Source organism: Xiphophorus couchianus, chromosome 1, assembly GCF_001444195.1.
Source record: "Xiphophorus couchianus chromosome 1, X_couchianus-1.0, whole genome shotgun sequence".
Taxonomy (NCBI): domain Eukaryota; kingdom Metazoa; phylum Chordata; class Actinopteri; order Cyprinodontiformes; family Poeciliidae; genus Xiphophorus; species Xiphophorus couchianus.
In genome coordinates this window covers 6,666,833-6,687,335 of record NC_040228.1, presented here as the reverse complement: position 1 = coordinate 6,687,335, position 20,503 = coordinate 6,666,833, and the positions used below count along the sequence as shown (strand labels likewise).

Here is a 20,503-nt window from a genome sequence, read left to right as displayed (position 1 = left end):
TAGACTGGAAAGAGGGAAAGACCAAGAAGGCAAGTTTGTGACGAGTTTCTGAAGTGATTAAAGATGGGTGTAAAGATGGATCTTTGGGTTTTGGGTGTAAAGACGGGTAAAGGATTACAGTCAAGAGCAGATGCATGGACGGGACATGGCAGGGGAATTGTTTTATTAATTTGGAGTCGATGAGGTTTCCCTTGTAGCCCAAATCTGGAAACTCATGAGATGGATTGTTTTGTTTTGTTTATGGCCACCCTCTGGTATTTGCAGATCAATTGACAGGCTCCCGGAAAGTTTGGTAGACATTGTAATGTCCTACTGTTGTTTTCCTTCCTCCAGCAGTCTTGAACACCAAATCAGGGGTTCCTCTGAAGTTTGTCTGGCCTGGAGGAGAGAACCTTGGCAGAAGAGGTTGACATGCCAACAACGTTTCTTAAGCTCCTTTCCCGTTTCTCTCTTATTAATCGTCGATTCAAAAGGTTAGAGAGCGTAATTCTTCCAATGACTTGGACTTATCTCTGCTGCCCAGCTTATCCTTTAATTGTTTAGGTTTTGAAGGAAAGCTCCATGTTTTATTATTTTCTAGTCATAACCTATCTTATAACCCCCAGCTGGTTGTGGCAGATGGTCGCAAACACTGAGCCACGTTCGAGCGTTTTTCCCGTTACAGGAAGGTTTTCCTTTCCGCTGCGGCTACATGCATGCTCAGTACAGATTGCTGCAAATCTGTGATTCAATGGGATCAAACAGGATTTCCTTAGCCTGAAGACCTTTTACTGATTTAATTCATAAACTGAATTAGACAGATTTTTTGATGACTAGGATCAATTTTGAATGTAATTGACTCCATGTATGATGTGATTTACTTTTATCATAGGGAACCTTGAGACGACATTTGTTATCAGTTGAAGGCATGGAAATATACCGAATCAAAATCTGCCATAAGCATGAATAACTTTGGGGTTTAAACGTACATTTCAAATAACTGTCACTGTATCAATTAAGTCGGTTAAAAAAAAGTAAGTCCATGGATCTGTAAGGCATCTTTATTTAAGCTGGTACCATGTATACAATACTCTGCTGATGAATCTAGAAAACATTTCCATTTAACTACATTCAAATTCCATTTGTTCAACATATTATGCTCAAATATGATCAAGAAAGAACACATAACATCTGAAAATCAAACATCAATTCATGTATCAAACAATTTGACACTAAAGAAGAGCCTCTGCAAACAGATCATGAAGCCGCCGTATGCTGTGCCCAGAGTCCCATTTCACAAAACAATCAAACCAGTGGATGGACCATCAGAGCTCCTCTGTAGATTCAGTTTGAGACGAACGAGACAAAATCCATCTCTCCATTCATTCATGATGTGCATTAGCGTTACTGGTTTTTCGACGGTACAAAAACCAGCCGGTCTCCATGTTAGCGAACCTCAGTCTCTACAGCATCTACCTGAAGAGCTGCTCCTGTCCTGCTCAGACTGCTTTACACCACCGGCTGTTGGCATCGGCGGAGCAGAGCCTCCTCTCAGCCCTCTCTGACTTTGGCGGCCAGTGCAGAGTTCTCCTGTCGGATCGCTTTGTAGTCGTCCATGATCCTCTCCAGGTTGGTCACGGTTTTGTTACAGTTTTCCGTCTCAATCTGCAGACAACGGTCAGACAACAACACATCAGTCACAGAGAAAAGAATTTCTATTCACCTGATAAAATGGCAAAAGCTGTCGCTTAAGGTTTTGTATGCTTGAATTTGGATATACAGCAAAAATAATGTCAGTCTCAAAAAACACAAAAAGTTTGGCAGATTTGTTGACGTTTTAAAAAAAAAAGTAGCTCGAGGGGTTTGAAAAGGCATGAGATATAACAATAAAGTCGCTAAATTAGTGACTTAAGGATGTATCGATCTAGTTTTTTCACTTCCAATAACCAATACATCTGAGGTTTAGTGAGTGGTGATCCCGATTCATTACAGAAAAACTAAAGCTAAATCAACTTAAAACGTTTATTTCTTTTAAACAAAGAATTAAATGCACTGAATTACACATTTATTTGATAACTCTGCACCAGTACAGCACACATACAAACACCAAGAGCTTCACAAAAACTTTGTTCAGTGAGCGCAGTCAGTGCAATTACGAGTAGAACAGTGTAAAATAAATAATAAAGAAACTGAAAAAAACAATAGTTTGACCACCTTGGTCAAACATGTACAAATAAACTCCAACAAACGTTTTTTCAAACGGTTGAGAAAGTGAAATTAGTCGTTCTAAATATTATCTGGATTGGTGCCCTATCTAGAACTGTTTTCAATATGGGGGCCGATACAGATAGTGAAATTGAATTGGTGCATCTGTAGTGCAGATGTGGCTTGGTGGGTGGGTCTGTCAGTTAGCCGTCTCTCACAACAGAGCGCGGACGGCAGAGGCTGGTTTGTAAAAATATACTAAAGTGGTGGATAAGATTGGCTCCACACGGCAGCGGCACCAGAAATGACTAGGGGTCGGTTGGTGTACACATTTTACTCAGACTTTTCCAGACTTTGTTTAAGGACGTTACTATATTTCAAGACATTTAATGAACTTTAGCAGAAGATCATTTGAGTAAGGGAGAAAGAAAGCGACGTTGTGGGCAGGCAGATGCAGTTGACTGCTTCAGCACAACAAAAGGAACATGAGGTAAGTCTGCTGAAGCCTACTTGTTCCTCCAGATCTCGAATCTCTCTCAGAATTGTTCCCGTGTCCTCAATGGTTTGGATCAGCTGGTTACAGTTCTGTAGTGAATGACAGAGACATAACAGGAGACCGTTTCCTGACATGAACCAGCACAGACGACAGAAAGATCAGGGTCTCAGACACAGTGACGCACCTCATGTAAGGCAGCCAGGTACTTGTAGGATTTGCGGACAGACTCATCTTTCTTGGCATCCTAAACAGAACAACAGCAAAGGGATTTATTCTAAATGAAACAAGAAAGAGATACATTATCGATTCCTGGAAGCAGCTCCATGAAAAAAAAAAAAAAGATAGTGTGATTGAAGATTTTTGCAAAGTGTCTATGAGAAGTGAGAGACGAGCCTGCTACCTTAAAGACCAGCTCGTCAGTCACAGCAAACGTCCGGTCCAGTTTCCCAGTGAGGCTGTTGATCTCCTTCTGCAGCTCCTTGGTGTCTGACAGGATCTGAGGAGATCCCACGAGAAGTTGGTGAGTGAAAAAGCAACGGTGGCACAACAGAGTCCAAATTATTTCTCCTCAATGTAATGTGACCAACTCCATGAATCCTAGAAATCTGTGAATTAGCTTGTGCTCTTCACCAACTTCTTCAAATCTCACCTTAGTAATTTCCTCCTTCTGTTTTTTGATATTGCCAACAATCTCTAAAATCCTCTGAGTGTACGCTGATCGAGACACGTCCTGGGGAAGGCTTTCCAATTCAGTCACCTTCAGAGGTAGAGAAGAGGGACAAGGCTGACTCAAGTACACCCAGTTTGAAACCAATCTGGTCAAACATAAAACAAACACATGAATAAATAAACTTCTAAGGGGTCGTTTCAGCGTCAGTCGGGCCAACAGTGCCACACGTCGCATTTGACTTAAAGCTCCACATCTACAATGTGTCCACTGCCTACAGCTGGTCTAAGCCACTTCACACCACTACAGGTCTAAAAGATTGCTTGATTTATTGTCATCACAAAATCAAATAAAAATTTTGCTTGTGCAAAAGAATTAAAAAAAAAAAAGCACATGCAATTACTGAAGGTGTTGCGTGTGAAAATAATTTGTTTCAAGAATACTTTTTCTGACTAAAGATAAGTGAGAAGAAACCCAAAATCCAGAATTAGTCATGAGACATACTGCACTGTGGTGCAGCTGCAACTAGGGATGCATGATATATTGGAACCAATATCGGTATCGGCAGACATTAGTCAGCTTCTAACATATCGGTCTGATTTTAAAAAGCTGGTCTGATACTGATCACTGGTGTTTATTTCCATCTTGTTGCTCTTTGTTTCTGGAGGAGGTTGCTTATGTGATATTTGTTTGGTCTAGTAACGGTGATGGTGATGCAGCACGTAACTGTAAACAATATAAAATGGTTATTGGTCCAAGTTTTAATATCGCTAGATATCCCTAGCTGCAACTCTTCTCTAGTCTCACAAACAGGAATGCATTCATCACACAGTCATAACAAGAAAGCCACTGATGAGGCAGAATTAGCAGACATACCAGCTGCTTGTACGACTCTTCTTTCTTCTTCGCCTCCGCTGTGGCCGCACAGATTTTGTCGTGCAGAGAATTGATCTCTGAAAGCTTTGTGGAAGACTCGAGCTGTGGAAAGCAGAGGCAACATCAGCGCCACCAGAACTGGCTGAGCAGAGGTTATATCTACTCCACCACTCACATCCTTGGTGCTGCAGATTTCTTTTAGTCTGCGATGTTCTTCAATGAGCGGAGCGCGATGTTTTTCCCACTGAGATGCCAGATTTACCACCCGGTTGGCACTGGCCTCCACCTGGGACTGCAGGGCCGAGCAGAAACAGGGGAGTGAAAAAGAGCTTCTCTGAGGCTGGCTAAGAGTTTCCACAAGATCCTTCCTTACCTGAAGCTTCTGCAGGTTGTTGTCTGCGTCTGGCAACAGATCAATAGTTTTCTTCTTTACCTGCGTCTTCTCCTCATTTTTAGTATTTTCCATCTCCCTCTGCTTCAGTTCATCAAATACCTACCAGCAAAGCAGCTTTTTTAAGTCAATATGTTTCTAATATTTTTAAAGATATGAAGTTTATACCAGTTATCAAAGCGAACTAATCCGCACATGACATAAAGTGGTATAAAAACTGAAGACAGAGGAATGTACTCCATTCTTTGGGTAAAAGAAAAAGACACATGCTGTATGAAGTAACAATTCACATGTATTTTTAACTCATTTTTATTGTTAAAGATGTTTTAACACTTTGTTAAGTTCTCAAAAGGCTGGGAATCGAACCCAGGACAGCGTCAGTCGAGGTCAGTAGAATCTACACCAAACAACGCTCTGATCTTAACACAAACTCTATCTAAATTTTAAAAGTTCTAGTCCTTTCTATGGATGTCAGATTTTCAGTTCTTTCAAAGGATTTTCAACTGGGAACATGTCAGGTGACCGACTGGGCTAATCTAGCAGTTTCACTTTATTTCTATGAAACCAAAATAAAGTAAAGTTGACTTTTTTGGGCCTTATATTGTGTTCTGATGGTATTCCCTCATCAAAAACATACTTGGAGTGTTGCCATGATTCTAACATATTTGAGGAATTTATTAAGGTTTTTACTTTTTAAATAGTGGTAGATTTCAGCTGGTTTTTTTGGTTTTCTAAGCCTTTTTGCACATTATTTTCATGTGTTCAATACTTAGCCCCTCTTTCATTTCCCTTCATTATCATTACAACTAACTTAAATTCTTCTGCTAGATTACTTGGGCTGTAACATATTGAAGTTGCAGCGATTAACCGGTTGGGCAATAAATTTGCCCTGATTTCCTTCACTTTGGGAGATCGGCTGATCCTCACATGAGAAACCAATCATATTACCAATCTTATCTACTTTTGTGCAAGTCTGAAAAACAGCCTTTGTCCCCTTGTGACTGAGGTTTGAGTGACAGACCAAGTCTAGTCTGAATGTGTGATTACCAATAGTCACCCCACCGTTGCCAACTTAGTGACTTTCTTGCTATATTTAACAACTTTTTTTCTGAGAAAAAAGAAATCTCTACTGGCCAAAGCTGGCATCAGATTTTTAAAGATCGGTGATCGGCCAGAAAACTGATTGGGTGCACCCAGAGGTGTTAGGCCCAAAGCTCTAGTTCTATTTCTTCTTCTTTTTTTTTCCTTCGCAAATATTTATTGATACTCAAACAGTTACATTTACAGCACCAAGTTTCAGAATAAAATACAATTATTTCCTATAAATTAGGCTAATTCCATCTCTGCTGACCGCTAGAGGGAATGAGTAAAGCACTGAATGATTATTCTTGCGCCTGCACAGGTCGAGTATCTTATACCAACATGGTCACATGACCCACAGTGACACTGGTGAGGAAGAAGGACATCTACTGTAAATGCTGCGTGAAATACCTGAGCATTAGTGACACTCATGTGCTTCATGTCTGCCACCATCAGGTCGACGTCACTGCAGAGCTGCTGAAACTGCTGCTGCAGGGCAGCCAGCTCCTCCTGCTGGCGGAGCTGAGCATCACCCTCCGACTGCCGCCCCGTGTGGACTGGGCTCGGTACAGCCGCAGCCTCCTGCGGGAGCAACGCACAGTTAGCGCTGAACCCGTTCTGCAGAGCTCCGTCTACTCGTCCGGAGGCGCTCACCTGTGTGAAGGTAAACTTCTGAGTGTGTGTGAAATGGCTGCCCTTGGTAAGGATGAGGTCAGAAGGGGTGGAGCCTCTGAAGGTGTGCAAGAGGTCAGACAGCTCGGAGGCGGAGCGGGGAACGCCGAAGACACTTTCGGGAGACGGCGCGGCGGCAGAGCGCAGCTGCTCTTCAATGCGTTTACGCAGACGGGTCAGCTTCCTGGAGCGGTACTCCTGTTCAACACGCAGGAAAACACCGAAATTACACATCACACACAAACACGCGTATTATTCTCTCTGTGACTTTCAAACATTTTTCATCTGCATAATTGAAAGCCTGAAATTTCTTATCATTTTCCTCAAAGCTTTGAAAGAAGACGTGAGCTTGGGAATGACCTTTCTGAAGCCAAAATGAATCAATCGCTCAATACCTCCCTTCATTGAAGGGTGAAATATTTGAATGTTTTCACCAACGTGGTGTGATCCTTTTGGCTTCATCAACAAGAACAGATGCTGTGACTGGATGTAGTAAAATCCAAAATGTCTCTAGATGACGTGAGATGTTCAATATGAGGGAAGAAAGCCAAGAACAGATTTAAGAATGAGGATATGTCAATGGTAGACTGTGTCAAGAGTATTCAAAGTTTTTGACAAGGAATTTATATAAATGACATTTCCGTAATCAAGCAAAAACAGACAAGCTCAAGACACTGCTGTTTTCCTAGCCTCAATAGAAAGACAAGATGTAACTGGAGAGAAAAAGTTTCAGCTCCATTTTTTCCCCACCAGCCGTTTAAGCAAGTTTATTGTATAGCACATTTCAGGAACAAGGCAATTCAAAGTGATTTACATGATGAGAACAGAAGAGAATAAAAAACAAAGTATTACTGCTCCTTCCTACCCACTTCTCGCCCTACTCTGATCCGACTTATCCTGCTTTTCTTTTCTCTCTTTTTTTTTTGCAGCCTCTGTTTGCGTATCCGCAGAATCTACAAACATCTACAGAACAGGAACATCTAGTTATTGATTCAATCAACTAAAAACTATTAGTTATATCAAAAAGATCACAGAGAAACTCCTGGTGTACCTACTCCTTTGTATTATCTGATGACTTATAGAAATTGTGGAGTACTCATTATTTAGATTGAGTTGGATTGTTATATTAGATTGTTTAGATTATCACGCAGAGCAAGTTCCACTAGTTTTTCCAGAGAAATTGCTTCTAGCTTATAACTTATGGAGTTTAGCTCAACATTTAGCACCATCTACTTCATAGAGTCAAACATGGAGAACCAACATTTAGTTTTATGCCGACATTTGTCTCTCTTTTTGCTCTCTCCTTTGGTTTGTTGTTTTGTTTGTATTTCCTTCTAATTCATGTAAAGCACGTTGAACTGCCTTGTTGCTGAAAATGTTCTATATAAATATAATTACCTTACATTGCAGTATAATAAAGGAAAGTAATAAAAAATTGGAATACAGGTCAAATCAGCGATGACCAATCTACTTAATGCTTGAATGGAGATGTTGTAATGTAGAGCAGTGTATAGTAACTAATCTCATTTATCATAAGAGTAGTTACGGTAACTAATCTTAGCTCTTGCTAAACCCTGAGCTAGTGGGAGCATGTAGACATTAAATAGGAGGCCATCTTGGGGAATCCCACATGTGACTAAATCAATCTTCAAATGATGAAAAGTGTCAAATAAATGGAAAATTTCACTGGATGCTCACACATGACACAGCTGATTGTGTCCTTTCACATGCTGGACACTGAGATGGAAACCGTGCAACGACGGGACGGAAAAAGAGGAAAAAGTGTTCATCCCCTCTGATAACACTGCAACGCTTTTCTGACGTGGAGCGGCCCTGACCTGTGGCGTGAGGCGGGACAGCAGGCCCTGACTCTTCCACTCGGTATCCCACTCCTGAGCACTGCTCAAGTCCGCCGTGTGTTGCTCCAAGATGGACGACACCATAGAGGTCTGGCTGGGAAGCTGAGCGGTGACAGGAAGGAGGAAGTCTCTCTGGTAGTCCTTCACCTCTGTAAGTGCAGCACACATGCACACTCATCTCATTCAACTAAGAAATATACTAACAGTTTTATTAACCTAATGCTTTATCCTACATAAGATGTCAAATTTGACAGCAAGATTTATCCTGAATAAAACAGATGCTCGATAGTCTAACTTCCTCACTCAGCAATTTTGTTTGCAACCATTATGGTAAGGTGCAGACCTCAGTGTTGGCCATTTAGATCTTTTTTTGACATCCAAGCTTTTTTAAAATCAAGAAGTGTAATAAACTTACACAGTTACATAAGACTGTTTTTGCCTTTCCTTGCCAATTAAATGCAGTCTAACACTAAGCTCTACATATGACCAATAATAGAGAAAATGAGTCAAGGACAGAAGTTCTAGACTAAAAATTAAAGGATGAATGGTAAGGCAGGGGATTCCCATTACATCTAATGTAAAACGAACACAAAAGAGCACCATGTTGACATTCGGACATGGTAGTGGTCATGTGATGGAGCTCTGCTCTACTCCAGAATATCCTGAAGGAGAATGTTTTGCTATCAGCTTGTGATTCTGCGTTCAAGGACACTTAGGTTATGCAACCGAATAATGATCAAAAGTGCACAGCTAACTGCACCGCTACTTGGCTCAAAAACACAAAAAACAAAAGCAAAATGAAGGGTTTTAGAGTGGCCTAGACAAAGTCCAGACTAAAATCCCACAGAACTTCAGTAGCATCACCTTAAACGGAACAGATCGGCAAAGAAAAGTTAAATACTTGATGCCGAGAGTGACACAAACAGTGATCAGGCTTATGGACAATCAATTTTTCACAAATCACATCAAAAGTAGTTTTTGGATTTGGACGAGTGACTTGGTCAGATTTTTTAGTGATCTGAAACATTTAAGAGACATAAAAGCCAAATCAAATGGAATGTGAAAAGGGATAAATGATTTTTAAACTTTACATGATCTAGTTGCAACTGAAGAAACCATGATGAGTTTGAGGTGAGGTGGTAAAACCTGCATCATTCAGTACAACTCAAACCCATATGGATTACGTTGCAGCCCAAGGCTCCACCGTGTAGAGGGTTGTTTTTGTGCTTCATACTGAGCACATAGTAAGTAAGAGAACTGAAAGGATTGTTTAGCATTTTGCTAACTGAACATAAACTCTGTTCTGAATCAGCCATGTTGTGACATCACAATGAAATAAGGTATCCCAAGCAAAAAAAAAAAAAAAAAAATTAACCTCCGAGAATAAAATATAGGTTAATAAAATACACATAATTTTTGTTGTATTGGTATGTATACAAGGATGTCTTGTATGTATGTATATTATTTGTGAAAGTCCACTTAGTAAACATATGTCTGGGTCACAACTTTTACCGGAACTTATAAAAAGGAACAGAGGACACGCGACAAGGAGGAGAAAGGGGTGGGGCAACAAGCTGGAAGAGACGCCGAGCGACGGTCCGAGGAGCTGGCAAGATTAGCCCGGAGAGAACTGACTGCTGGGCTAAAAGCGTGGCCAGAGCAATTCACAAAGGGGTCAAAAGTCTTCTGGAGGCAAGGTAGAGCCACACGGAGCGTGGACCGGACCCGAGGCGCTCGCGATCCAGGCCTGACGAAGGGAACCGCCCGGGCACACAAACGCCGACCCGGTGAGACCCTTCCAATTTTTTTTTTCTTTCTTTCTTGTATTTTTGGTGCACGAAGACGGATTAATATTTTTGGGCCCCAGCGTTGGGTTTTTTTTTGCGCAAACGGAACTTTATTTTTTTTGGATTGCCTAATTATGGACTTTTTTGATGGACTATTATTATTGATGAACTATTTCTTTTTCTTTTGATTTATAGGCTGGGTTATGGACTTAGATTTGACTGTTTCATGGTGTACTTGTAAAAAATTAAAGAGTGACGGGTAAAATACTATGATTTCAGGAAAACAATTGATTATTAAATGTAGCGGGCAGCTTGTAGCCGCTTCAGTGCGCTGAGGTGTCCCCTCTTTCTTTTCATTAATGAAATCGTTTTTCTAGCATTGTTTGATGGTCATGCTTATTATCAAATTCGTATAAAAAGAAGTAAAAGGACTCACTTGAGCGTGTACATTTCCCGTTTATTCGAGGATTTTGTTACAGAGTGGTGGCCAGTATGGGGACATTTTTTTTTTATGAGTATGACTAAAGTGATGTACAGCATTTGAATGTTTGTGTTGTTTGGGGTTTTGTTAAAAACAATTAATGTGTCAGTAAAAGGGATAACTTTATTGGCATAATGGAAGAAATGTCCCATCATCAAACAGAAGCTGAGGAATCTGATGACAGAGTTTCAGGTCCCATTTTAGAGACGGAAGAAACAGATAATGTCCCAAGAGGTGATTCCTGGGTAACCCGGAGAAATCCGGTGGGGGAAATAACTTCTTTACTTAGCTCATTGTATGCATCTGATGAGGAGAATAATGAGGAGGAGGAAGAAGAGATACCAGGTTTTACTCCTGCAGATCTCTCTAGATTTAAAGATGAGTTGACAGCTATGGTTGAGAAGGTTAGTACTTTAGAGGAAAACTATCAGGACTCGGTGGCCAGTGCCTTAAATCGAGAACAAAATATAAGAACTTATATAGATAGTAGTGTTGAGGCATTAGAACAGCGTATGATTACAACCCTAAGAGAGTTTGAAGAAAAGTTGGTTCAGTGTTTACAACGACGTGATGATAGGTGGAAGGTAGAGGTAGAGAAATTGAAGCGCGCCTATCGATCTACTACTACTCGACCCCTAATCAGGGCTGAACGTGATTTGGACATTTCTGATGTTCAATGGACACCTAAGATGGCACCTTCTACAGTGCAGGCACCAGTAGTGTATACTTCAACTTGTCAGAGGCCACCAACAATCCATTCAACAGAACTGGCTTCATGTAGGCTGAGTGAAGATCATCAAAGTGCATGCTCTGGCGATCAGGATCGACCTGCACCTGGGCTTTCCGAAGAGCTGCCAGCTGTACCACCTACTAGTAGGGGAGTATCTACCCTTCACTTGGCTGTACCTCTCTCTTCTAGTAGACCGGCTGTAGTTTATGCCAAACCTCCCATCCACTTGGACTTTCCCACATTTGGAGAGGCACGAGACGTAGCAGATGTGCTGAACTTTATTGACCAGTGTGAAACATTCCTGTCTGTGAGACCACTCTCTGACCCTGAATTAATTGGGGCTTTGACTGGTGTTTTAAAAGGACCCGCTCACAGTTGGTGGTGTGTAGCCAAGAATCAAATCCAGAACTGGATGGATTTTAAGGAAGCCTTCTATGCTGCATTTCTCCCCCCAGATTACCTCTCAGAGGTGGAAGAAAAACTGCGGGAGATGGCGCAGTTGCCTGAGCAGTGCCTGAGAGACTTCGCCTTCGACTACCGAGCATTGTGTTTGAGGTGGAAGCCTGATATCTCAGAGGTCGAACTGGTGAGAAGGATCCTAAATAACTGTAATCCTAAACTGGCTGGTTGCCTCCGAGGGACTGTCACCACCATGGATCAGCTGGTTACAGTAGGATCCCAAGTGGAAAGAGACTGTGCAGGGGCTAAGGCCTATTGGGGGAAGGTTGATCATCAAAAGTCCAAAGGCAAAGCTCCAGCAAAACCTCCATCTAAAGGGAACTTTAGAAGACCAGCAGATGTAGTGTCTGTTGTTCAACGAGGCCCGAGGCTGGCGTCTTCACTTTTATATGTTCCTGTAGAGATCAGAGATAAGAAATATCATGCTGTCCTGGATACAGCCTGCACTTTTACACTAATGAGGCATAGCCAGTGGCAGGAAATGGCCCGGACAGAAGAACATTTAAAACAAGCCGACAACCAAAGGTTTGCCCTGGCAAATGGGAGAACTTACAGCGCCATGGGAAAAACAACTATCCTCTATTGTTGGCATGGCATGATGTGGTCATTAGACACGTTTGTGGTTGAAGATGCTAACCTCACATTTCCCATTATTCTAGGCCTGGATTTCCTGACCAGAACATCAACCATCATCAACTTAGGTGATCATACTTATGGAGTCAAAGGGCCCAGAGGTTATTCATTTTACCCTTTCATTGCTCCACCCCCGAGCAATTCCGCTGGGCGTCCTAGCTCATCTTCTCTAAGTCTGATCATGGCTCTGCCCATTACGGACACGGATGACTTCCCCGCAAAGAGAGGACCAGCAGCTTTTAATCAAACCCCTGAAGTTACACATCTCCTGCAAGCCTGGCCAACAGTGTGCACCGATACTTTGGGTAAGACATCCCTGGAAGTGCATCACATTTACACGACAGATGAGATACCAGTTCGATCTAGAGCCTACAGGGTGTCACCCTTTAAACGGCAGATAATCAAAGAGCATATTGAGAAAATGCTTCAAGATGGCATCATCGAGCCCTCTCAATCCTCTTGGGCATCTCCTGTGGTCCTCGTCCCAAAACCAGACAAGTCATTTAGGTTTTGTGTGGATTACAGGGCCTTAAATGCCAAAACTCGCCAAGATGCTTATCCCATGCCTCTGATTCATGAATTGCTAGAGTCCATGAATGGCGCTTCAGTTTTCAGCACTTTGGACTTGAAATCGGGGTACTGGCAAATGGCAGTGGCTGAAGAAAGTAAAGCCAAGACAGCTGTAATAACACCTTTTGGGCTGTATCAGTTTAAATGTATGCCTTTTGGACTGAAAAATGCGGGTGCCTCATTTCAGAGACTCATGGAGCGAGTGCTTGGAGAGTTGAGAGGAAAAATTTGTTTTGTTTACATTGATGATGTGATCATTTTCTCTCCCTCACCGGAACAACATATGAAAGATCTGGAGGCAGTTTTTTCCAAATTACACCAGGCAAATTTGACCCTCAATCTGGGGAAATGTAATTTTTTCCAATCAGAACTCAAATTTTTGGGTCACATAGTGTCTGGGCAGGGGGTTCAAGTAGATGCAAGTAAAAGCTTGGCCATCACAAATTACCCCGAACCGACAGATAAGAGATCGCTTCAGCGATTCTTGGGGCTAGTGGGCTGGTACCACAAATTTATTGCCCATTTTGCTGACATAGCTGCACCTTTATACCATCTTCTTAAAAAAGACAGCAAGTGGGACTGGTGTCCAGACTGCCAGCAGGCCTTTGAAAAGTTAAAACAGGCCCTGGTGGAGGCCCCGGCGCAGTACTTGTGCAAATGACACCTGAGGGCGAGAGGGTCATTGCCTATGCGTCTAGAGCTCTGAGGGGTGCAGAGTGTAATTATTCAACCTCAGAGAAAGAGTGCTTGGCTGTAGTGTGGGCAGTTGAGAAGTGGCGGCATTTCATAGATGGATCTGAGTTCACACTATTTACTGACCATGCAGCATTGACTTGGGCCTTTAATTGTCCAAAGGCATCCTCTCGTTTGACCCGGTGGGTGCTTCGGCTGCAAGAATACCATTTCAGTGTTCGATACAGAAAAGGGTTACATAATCTAGTACCCGACGCCCTGTCAAGAGCAGTGCAGAAAACCGACCTGATGTACGTTGCAGCAGTCACGTCCAAACCTGAGTCAGAGCTACCTTCATCATTGGCCGAAATCAAACTGGCACAAGAGCAGGACTCTGCTCTTCTTGACATGGTCCAGAAGTCAGCTGATAAAGACCCCAACAGAATAGGGTTCTGTCAAGTACAGGATGTCTGGTACAGGAAATCCTTTATCAAGAACCAAGGCGAAAAGTTTCAGCTGGTCGTGCCCAAGTCTATGATAATCCAGTTTCTCAGTTACTTCCATGATCATCCTCTAAGTGGGCACCTAGGGAAGTTAAAAACCCTGTTAAGGATACTGGAAGTCGCCTGGTGGCCCTCGGTCAGAAAAGATGTGTGGGCCTACGTTAAAGCCTGTGTCACCTGCCAAAAATATAAACCTGACAACAAAAAGCCTGCAGGGCTTATGCAGCCTACTGCAGTAACCGAAGCATGGGAGAAGATCGGTGTTGACCTAATGGGTCCTCTACCGCGCAGTAAGAATGGAAATAAATACCTGCTGGTAATCATTGACTATTTTACCAAGTGGATAGAGGTGTTTCCTCTCAAAGACAGCAAAGCTCAGAAAATTACCAGCATCTTGAAGAATGAAATATTTACCCGTTTTGGAGTCCCTCAAGAGCTAGTATCAGATCGTGGCCCTCAGTTTACAAGCCATGAGATGGAAAAGTTCTGTCGCACATGGGGGGTGATTCAAAAGTTTACTACGAGTTATCATCCCCAAGCCAATCTAACTGAAAGGGCAAACCGAACAATAAAGACCATGATAGCCTCTTTTGTGGGAGAACACCATTCCAACTGGGACCAATGGATCCAAGAGTTTAGATTTGCCATCAATGCCGCTCAGCATGAGACAACTGGAAGGTCTCCTGCAGAGCTCACTCTGGGTCGGCCTCTCAAAGGTCCTCTGGAGAGAATCATTGGCCACTCTCCTAGCCCTCAACAGACGCCCTATAAACTCTTGGACAGACATAAAGAAATGACTGAACAGGTTAAGCGGAAGATAGGGTTGAGCCAGGCCAGACAAGCTAAGTATTATAATGCCCGTAGGAGAAGTGTACAGCTCTTTCCGGGAGACTTAGTCTGGGTTCGGTCTCATCCCCTCTCCAAAGCTACTGATAAGTTTTCCTCTAAGCTAGCGCCTAAATGGTCAGGTCCAGCAGTAGTGAGGAAACAACTGGGTCCTGTGAATTACCAGATACAGTGGACAGACCAGAATAGAAAGACAGATACAGTAAATGTGGTGAACTTAAAACCCTATTATGGAGTTCAGGTCCAAGGGCCTCCGGCAAGGGGGGAGGATCTGTGACATCACAATGAAATAAGGTATCCCAAGCAAAAAAAAAAAAAAAAAAATTAACCTCCGAGAATAAAATATAGGTTAATAAAATACACATAATTTTTGTTGTATTGGTATGTATACAAGGATGTCTTGTATGTATGTATATTATTTGTGAAAGTCCACTTAGTAAACATATGTCTGGGTCACAACTTTTACCGGAACTTATAAAAAGGAACAGAGGACACGCGACAAGGAGGAGAAAGGGGTGGGGCAACAAGCTGGAAGAGACGCCGAGCGACGGTCCGAGGAGCTGGCAAGATTAGCCCGGAGAGAACTGACTGCTGGGCTAAAAGCGTGGCCAGAGCAATTCACAAAGGGGTCAAAAGTCTTCTGGAGGCAAGGTAGAGCCACACGGAGCGTGGACCGGACCCGAGGCGCTCGCGATCCAGGCCTGACGAAGGGAACCGCCCGGGCACACAAACGCCGACCCGGTGAGACCCTTCCAATTTTTTTTTTTCTTTCTTTCTTGTATTTTTGGTGCACGAAGACGGATTAATATTTTTGGGCCCCAGCGTTGGGTTTTTTTTTGCGCAAACGGAACTTTATTTTTTTTGGATTGCCTAATTATGGACTTTTTTGATGGACTATTATTATTGATGAACTATTTCTTTTTCTTTTGATTTATAGGCTGGGTTATGGACTTAGATTTGACTGTTTCATGGTGTACTTGTAAAAAATTAAAGAGTGACGGGTAAAATACTATGATTTCAGGAAAACAATTGATTATTAAATGTAGCGGGCAGCTTGTAGCCGCTTCAGTGCGCTGAGGTGTCCCCTCTTTCTTTTCATTAATGAAATCGTTTTTCTAGCATTGTTTGATGGTCATGCTTATTATCAAATTCGTATAAAAAGAAGTAAAAGGACTCACTTGAGCGTGTACATTTCCCGTTTATTCGAGGATTTTGTTACAATGTGTCTGCAGCAGAGGACCTACCTTTGAGATACTTCTGGCCGTTAGTGCAGTGTGGGGAGCTGAGTGGACGGACGTGGAAGCTGTGTGATGCTGCTTTATTCTAAAACACAAGGAAACGGGTTTCAGCAAAGATGGGAATGTTTTCATCCAGCTCTCAAAATCGGTGTACTTTCAGGCAGTTAGTTTCTTCGTTTGAAGTGAAAAATGAAAAAACAAAAATAGACAAATTTTGTTTGTTTTTCGTTTATTAAACCAAAATGAGAAATCGGATGACGGATCAACCCGGCTCGTTTTCCGATTTCTCATTTTGGTTTAATAGACAAAAAAAACAATATGCCTGAAAATACACTGACCTCTGAAGCGTCCAGTTGGCTTTTTGCATTGTATCAGATAAGCCTTTTAAATTTTAAACACTCGGGGCGTGCTGTGGTGGCGCAGGGGGTTAGCACGCCCCACATTTGGAGGCCTTATGCGGACGTTGCGGGTTCGACTCCCGGTCCCGGCGACCTTTGCTGCATGTCCTCCCCCCTCTCCTCACCCTCCTTCCTGTCTGCCTACTGTCGCAAAAAATACGAGCCACTAGCGCCGCAAAAACTCTTCGGAGAAAAAAATGGAAATACATTTTTTTTAAACACTTTAAAAAATTGTTTGAACAAAGTTACAATGCTCAATAAATTTAAATACAAAATTCAAAAACTTTGTTTCATTCGGACTATGTACAAAGACAACATTTAAAATGGACTAAGGCCCCCTTACGTAAGTTGTGCTAAACCTCTGCGCCACCACAGCACCACATGATTCCAGCTTTTTGAGTCCTTTAGTTGAAAAGTTCAACCTGGATGAGGATAATTTGGTTTATTTTATGGGGTTTTTAGCTTCTTTTTCCTTTTTTTTTTTAAGCATTTTATTGTACAATTTAAAAAAAAAAAAAAAAAGAACAAAACTATTTATTCCTGTGGTGCTCCCGCTGGGAATAAAATTATTTATTCAAACCCTAACCACCCTCTGCCTCCCTGGGTTCTGACTCACTGGCTCCCCTGTGTTGTCATCAAACTTGTTGGCGTGACATTAAGACAACTTGGAGTTTACATATTTACAAAAATGTATGCTATGAATACATGTTGAAAGGACAGGGCTCACAAAATTAAAGGAAGTAAAAGGTTAAGTAAGAATAAAGTCACCAGACTGAAGACCAAGCACAACTAGGGATGCACAATATAATATCGGTATAGGCCGATATTAGTCACTTTTTTAACACAGCGGTATTGGTTATTAATCAAGACCACTTGAAAAATGAGGACGTCAAACTGTTTAAAAGGAAGTGTGAAGAAATGGCCTGTGCTTGGTAAATTAGTCAAGCTGTGTGCAGCAGATGCATCATCAGTTACTGCCCTCACATGTTGACATACCTGAGTTTCACAGTGTAACGGCAACCTGCAGTTTAGAGGCACCCAGGAAACAGCCAGCTGGCCGCTGATTGCAGCAGCGATGGCTCTATGGAGGACAGCCGATTTACCTGCAGGAAGAGAGAATAACCGTGGTGATGGAGTTATGAATACATGCCTTTATAAAGTCAGGTAAACAAAGAGGAGTAAGCTATTAGTAGATAGTAAGCTAGTAGTACTTGTCTATTTTTTACTCCCTGTCAAAAAGCTATGACTTTCAATTCTTTCTCATTCATTTTATAATCAGAAATAATCGGATATTAAGAAGGACTGGTACAAAATTCGTATATTTGAATATGTTTTCTAACACCATTGTGTGATGCTTAAATTTAATGTTTTCTATTCGGGGTGACATTCTTTTGCCATTCTGGTTCAAAACTGTGGAGCCAAATTGGCCTCATAATTGTTAAAAAAAAATAAAGACAGAAAACAAGGTCCAAAATTACAGTTCAGATTCAAGGGATTTGTTGTGTCGTGTGTTTACATATGCAGTGCAGCATGTTATTTTTCAAAACCAATCACACAAACGGTTCAATGAGGATGTTCTCAGTGGACGAAAATATGACACTGACAAATTTGAGCAGTATTTTGAGACAGAATGTGGCTGATTCATCTGAAGCCCCGCCCCCATGCCAGACAAGGCCAGAAGTTTGAAACTGGGAAAAAAATGGAATCTAAAAAATAGCCGTGGACTCTGTTGAAGTTTTAAATTGGCCTTGACTTATGTAATGCGCCAGTTCGACGCTATGAAGCTTACGAGAAATTGTCCGCACATTAACGTTTCCATGGGAGCACGGGCAAAATATTGCACACAACCTGTGAATCCTTATGTACAGGTGATGTACAGAACATTAATATTCAAACAAACCATTCTCAGTTTGTCGTTATGAAGCGTGGTCTGTATTTTAAGGGAACATCTGGATTGGATTCATTGTGGAATAAAATATGTCAAAAGTGAAGTGCAATGACACACTGTAACTAAGTGGTAGTCGATACTTGTCATATTTTTTCTCAAATAAAAAGGAACAAAAATATTCACACATTTCACAGCTTCCTTTTGCTTTAACACGCCAGGAGAACAGCAAAGCAACACGGCCTGCACTTTTGTAATATTAGACTTCTTGAGGATGACAGCTTTTCCTTTTTTTTTTTAAATCGTTAGCCGTCCAGCTGTACCTGTGGGCTGGTCCGAGGCCTCAGAGCTCTCCCTGGGCATTTTCTCCACCAGGTACATGAGCAGCGAGCGAATCTCTGGCTCGTTACTGTATAGAAAAGTCTGGTAGCCAATCTCTCCTTTATAGCCGACGTCCTGGAAACACACGGGTAAAAGCGTCAGCACAGTATACTGTACAATAAGAAGAAAATATGCAAGATGTGAGAATGTTAGTGAATTTTGTAACATGACTTGTATTCTGTAGTTTTAAAGTGCAAAATGTAAGATGGATAATGCTAATTTGAGGTTCGAAGTTTCTAGTAGCTTCAGGACATAGACTGTATAACACAGAAGCAAAGGAAAGTCTTTTATTATTTCTGCATCATAGTGAAAATATTTGTTTGACATCCACATAACAGGTTAGTATTTCAGCTAATATTTCCATAAAATAATTGTATTGTCTGATCCCACATGAGCAGTTTTTTGGCAATGTGCAAGAGGACCGGCCAAGAAAAAGAGACACCGAGTTCAAAAAACAGGTTTCATATATGGACTCCAGATGCATTAGCAGACCTACAGACACTGTGACCTGAACATGCCCATATCAGGAAGACAGGCGTGTGATCATGTAAACCTTGAGGAGAGACTGTGCTGGCCAGAACCCTACAAACGGGGTGCTGATCGAGGGGATTTCACTATGATTGGGCCAAGATTTCCCCGCAATTTGGTTCATGCTGACGTATTCTGCAGTATTGTAATACAACTTTACTGTTCAAACAAAGCCTGTAGCATGCAGAGTCTTTTTCCTGCAACATCACCACACCAGCATCAAGAGGAGACTGACCAGAAGGCACAACATCAAAATACTTTAGAACCTGCTGTGCAGCTGGAAGGAGTTCTTTTCAAAGAAAGAAAGGCAACTCAAGCCTTTTCCAGGACATATTGCTGTGGAATATTATTGATCTGTTAGCATGTAATGACACTCATCTGTCACAATGTGTGATTTATCCACGTGTCCCTCTAGAAACAACTTGCTGGGGAACCATAATCAGAAGATATGATGTGTGGGCGGATCAGGGCAGTCTTACCTGGCAAGCCTGGGCCAGGCTCATGCCCACCCTGAAGCGGGCAGACATGCCCGGAGGCAGGGAGGTGGGCAGCCCTTCCCCCAGGGCCGGATCAATCACCCGGATGCATCTGACCACCGCCTCCACGATCAACTCACTGGTGAACTGGTTCAGCCTGTCGACGTCCTCACCCACCTCCCTGTGGGACACAAACCACACAGAGCCTGAGAGCTGTCAACAACTCTAGCCTGCAGGAACACGATGAAGACACTTACGTTCCGACTTGTCTGAGAGCGTGGATCAGGATTTTATCAACTTCCTCCATCGCTGAGCTTTCTCAGGAAATATTCTAACCGAGTGGCAGGAATCTAGCGAAACAGCCCGACTGCAGACAGATGCTTTATTAACATGGGTTAGCTTCCATCGACTGCTAGCAACACACTAGCTCCTATTTAGCAACTACGGCATTCCTCGCCTCCATTTTCCCTACCAGCTCAGCTAAAAGACTGTACGTAAACAAAATACTCTAAATCAGTCCAAAACTCTTCCACAATCACGTCCAACCGGCTCTAGCAGAGCTCAGAGCTGGGAGTTTTTGCTCAGAGTGGAAGTAATCGTCGACAGAAACAGAAAGGCTTTCTGGGAAGCGGAGTTTTCACTGAGTCTGTATCGGCTGGGAATCTAGGAGATGTGCACAACGTTGAAATAC

The 20,503-nt window shown here is 42.3% G+C and overlaps 2 protein-coding genes across 3 annotated transcripts in view; both read right to left on the bottom strand.

The window, feature by feature from the left end:
- The window catches only part of bcas2 (BCAS2 pre-mRNA processing factor), a 624,479-nt gene that overhangs the window by 190,384 nt on the left and 413,592 nt on the right, over positions 1-20,503 (bottom strand). The gene's annotated exons all lie outside the window — the stretch shown is intronic.
- Positions 1,025-20,435, bottom strand: ccdc22 (CCC complex scaffolding subunit CCDC22). 2 transcript variants are annotated; one of them, XM_028012960.1, is made up of 16 exons: positions 20,070-20,434; positions 19,816-19,993; positions 18,751-18,883; positions 17,539-17,645; positions 16,151-16,229; positions 8,205-8,374; positions 6,349-6,564; positions 6,106-6,276; positions 4,597-4,716; positions 4,399-4,515; positions 4,224-4,325; positions 3,330-3,437; positions 3,081-3,176; positions 2,865-2,924; positions 2,695-2,769; positions 1,025-1,644 (listed from the first exon to the last, which is right to left on the bottom strand). In XM_028012960.1, exons 1-16 carry the CDS (start codon positions 20,117-20,119, stop codon positions 1,531-1,533), a joined length of 1,896 nt encoding a protein of 631 aa, XP_027868761.1. In that variant the 5' UTR covers positions 20,120-20,434; the 3' UTR covers positions 1,025-1,530. The 2 variants fall into 2 exon arrangements, with proteins under 2 accessions (XP_027868761.1, XP_027868753.1); XM_028012952.1 differs by having other exon boundaries at positions 6,106-6,564; positions 20,070-20,435.

What these genes read in the sequence shown, in the direction of transcription:
- ccdc22 (XM_028012952.1), bottom strand. Translation starts at nt 20,119, where the DNA reads ATGGAGGAAGTTGATAAAATCCTGATCCACGCTCTCAGACAAGTCGGA. An exon ending in ACAACCTGCAGAAGCTTCAG is followed by an intron (nt 4,516 to 4,596) that starts GTAAGGAAGGAT and finishes TCGGCCCTGCAG; the next exon opens with TCCCAGGTGGAGGCCAGTGC. An exon ending in TTCGAGATCTGGAGGAACAA is followed by an intron (nt 1,645 to 2,694) that starts GTAGGCTTCAGC and finishes CGTTGTCTGCAG; the next exon opens with ATTGAGACGGAAAACTGTAA.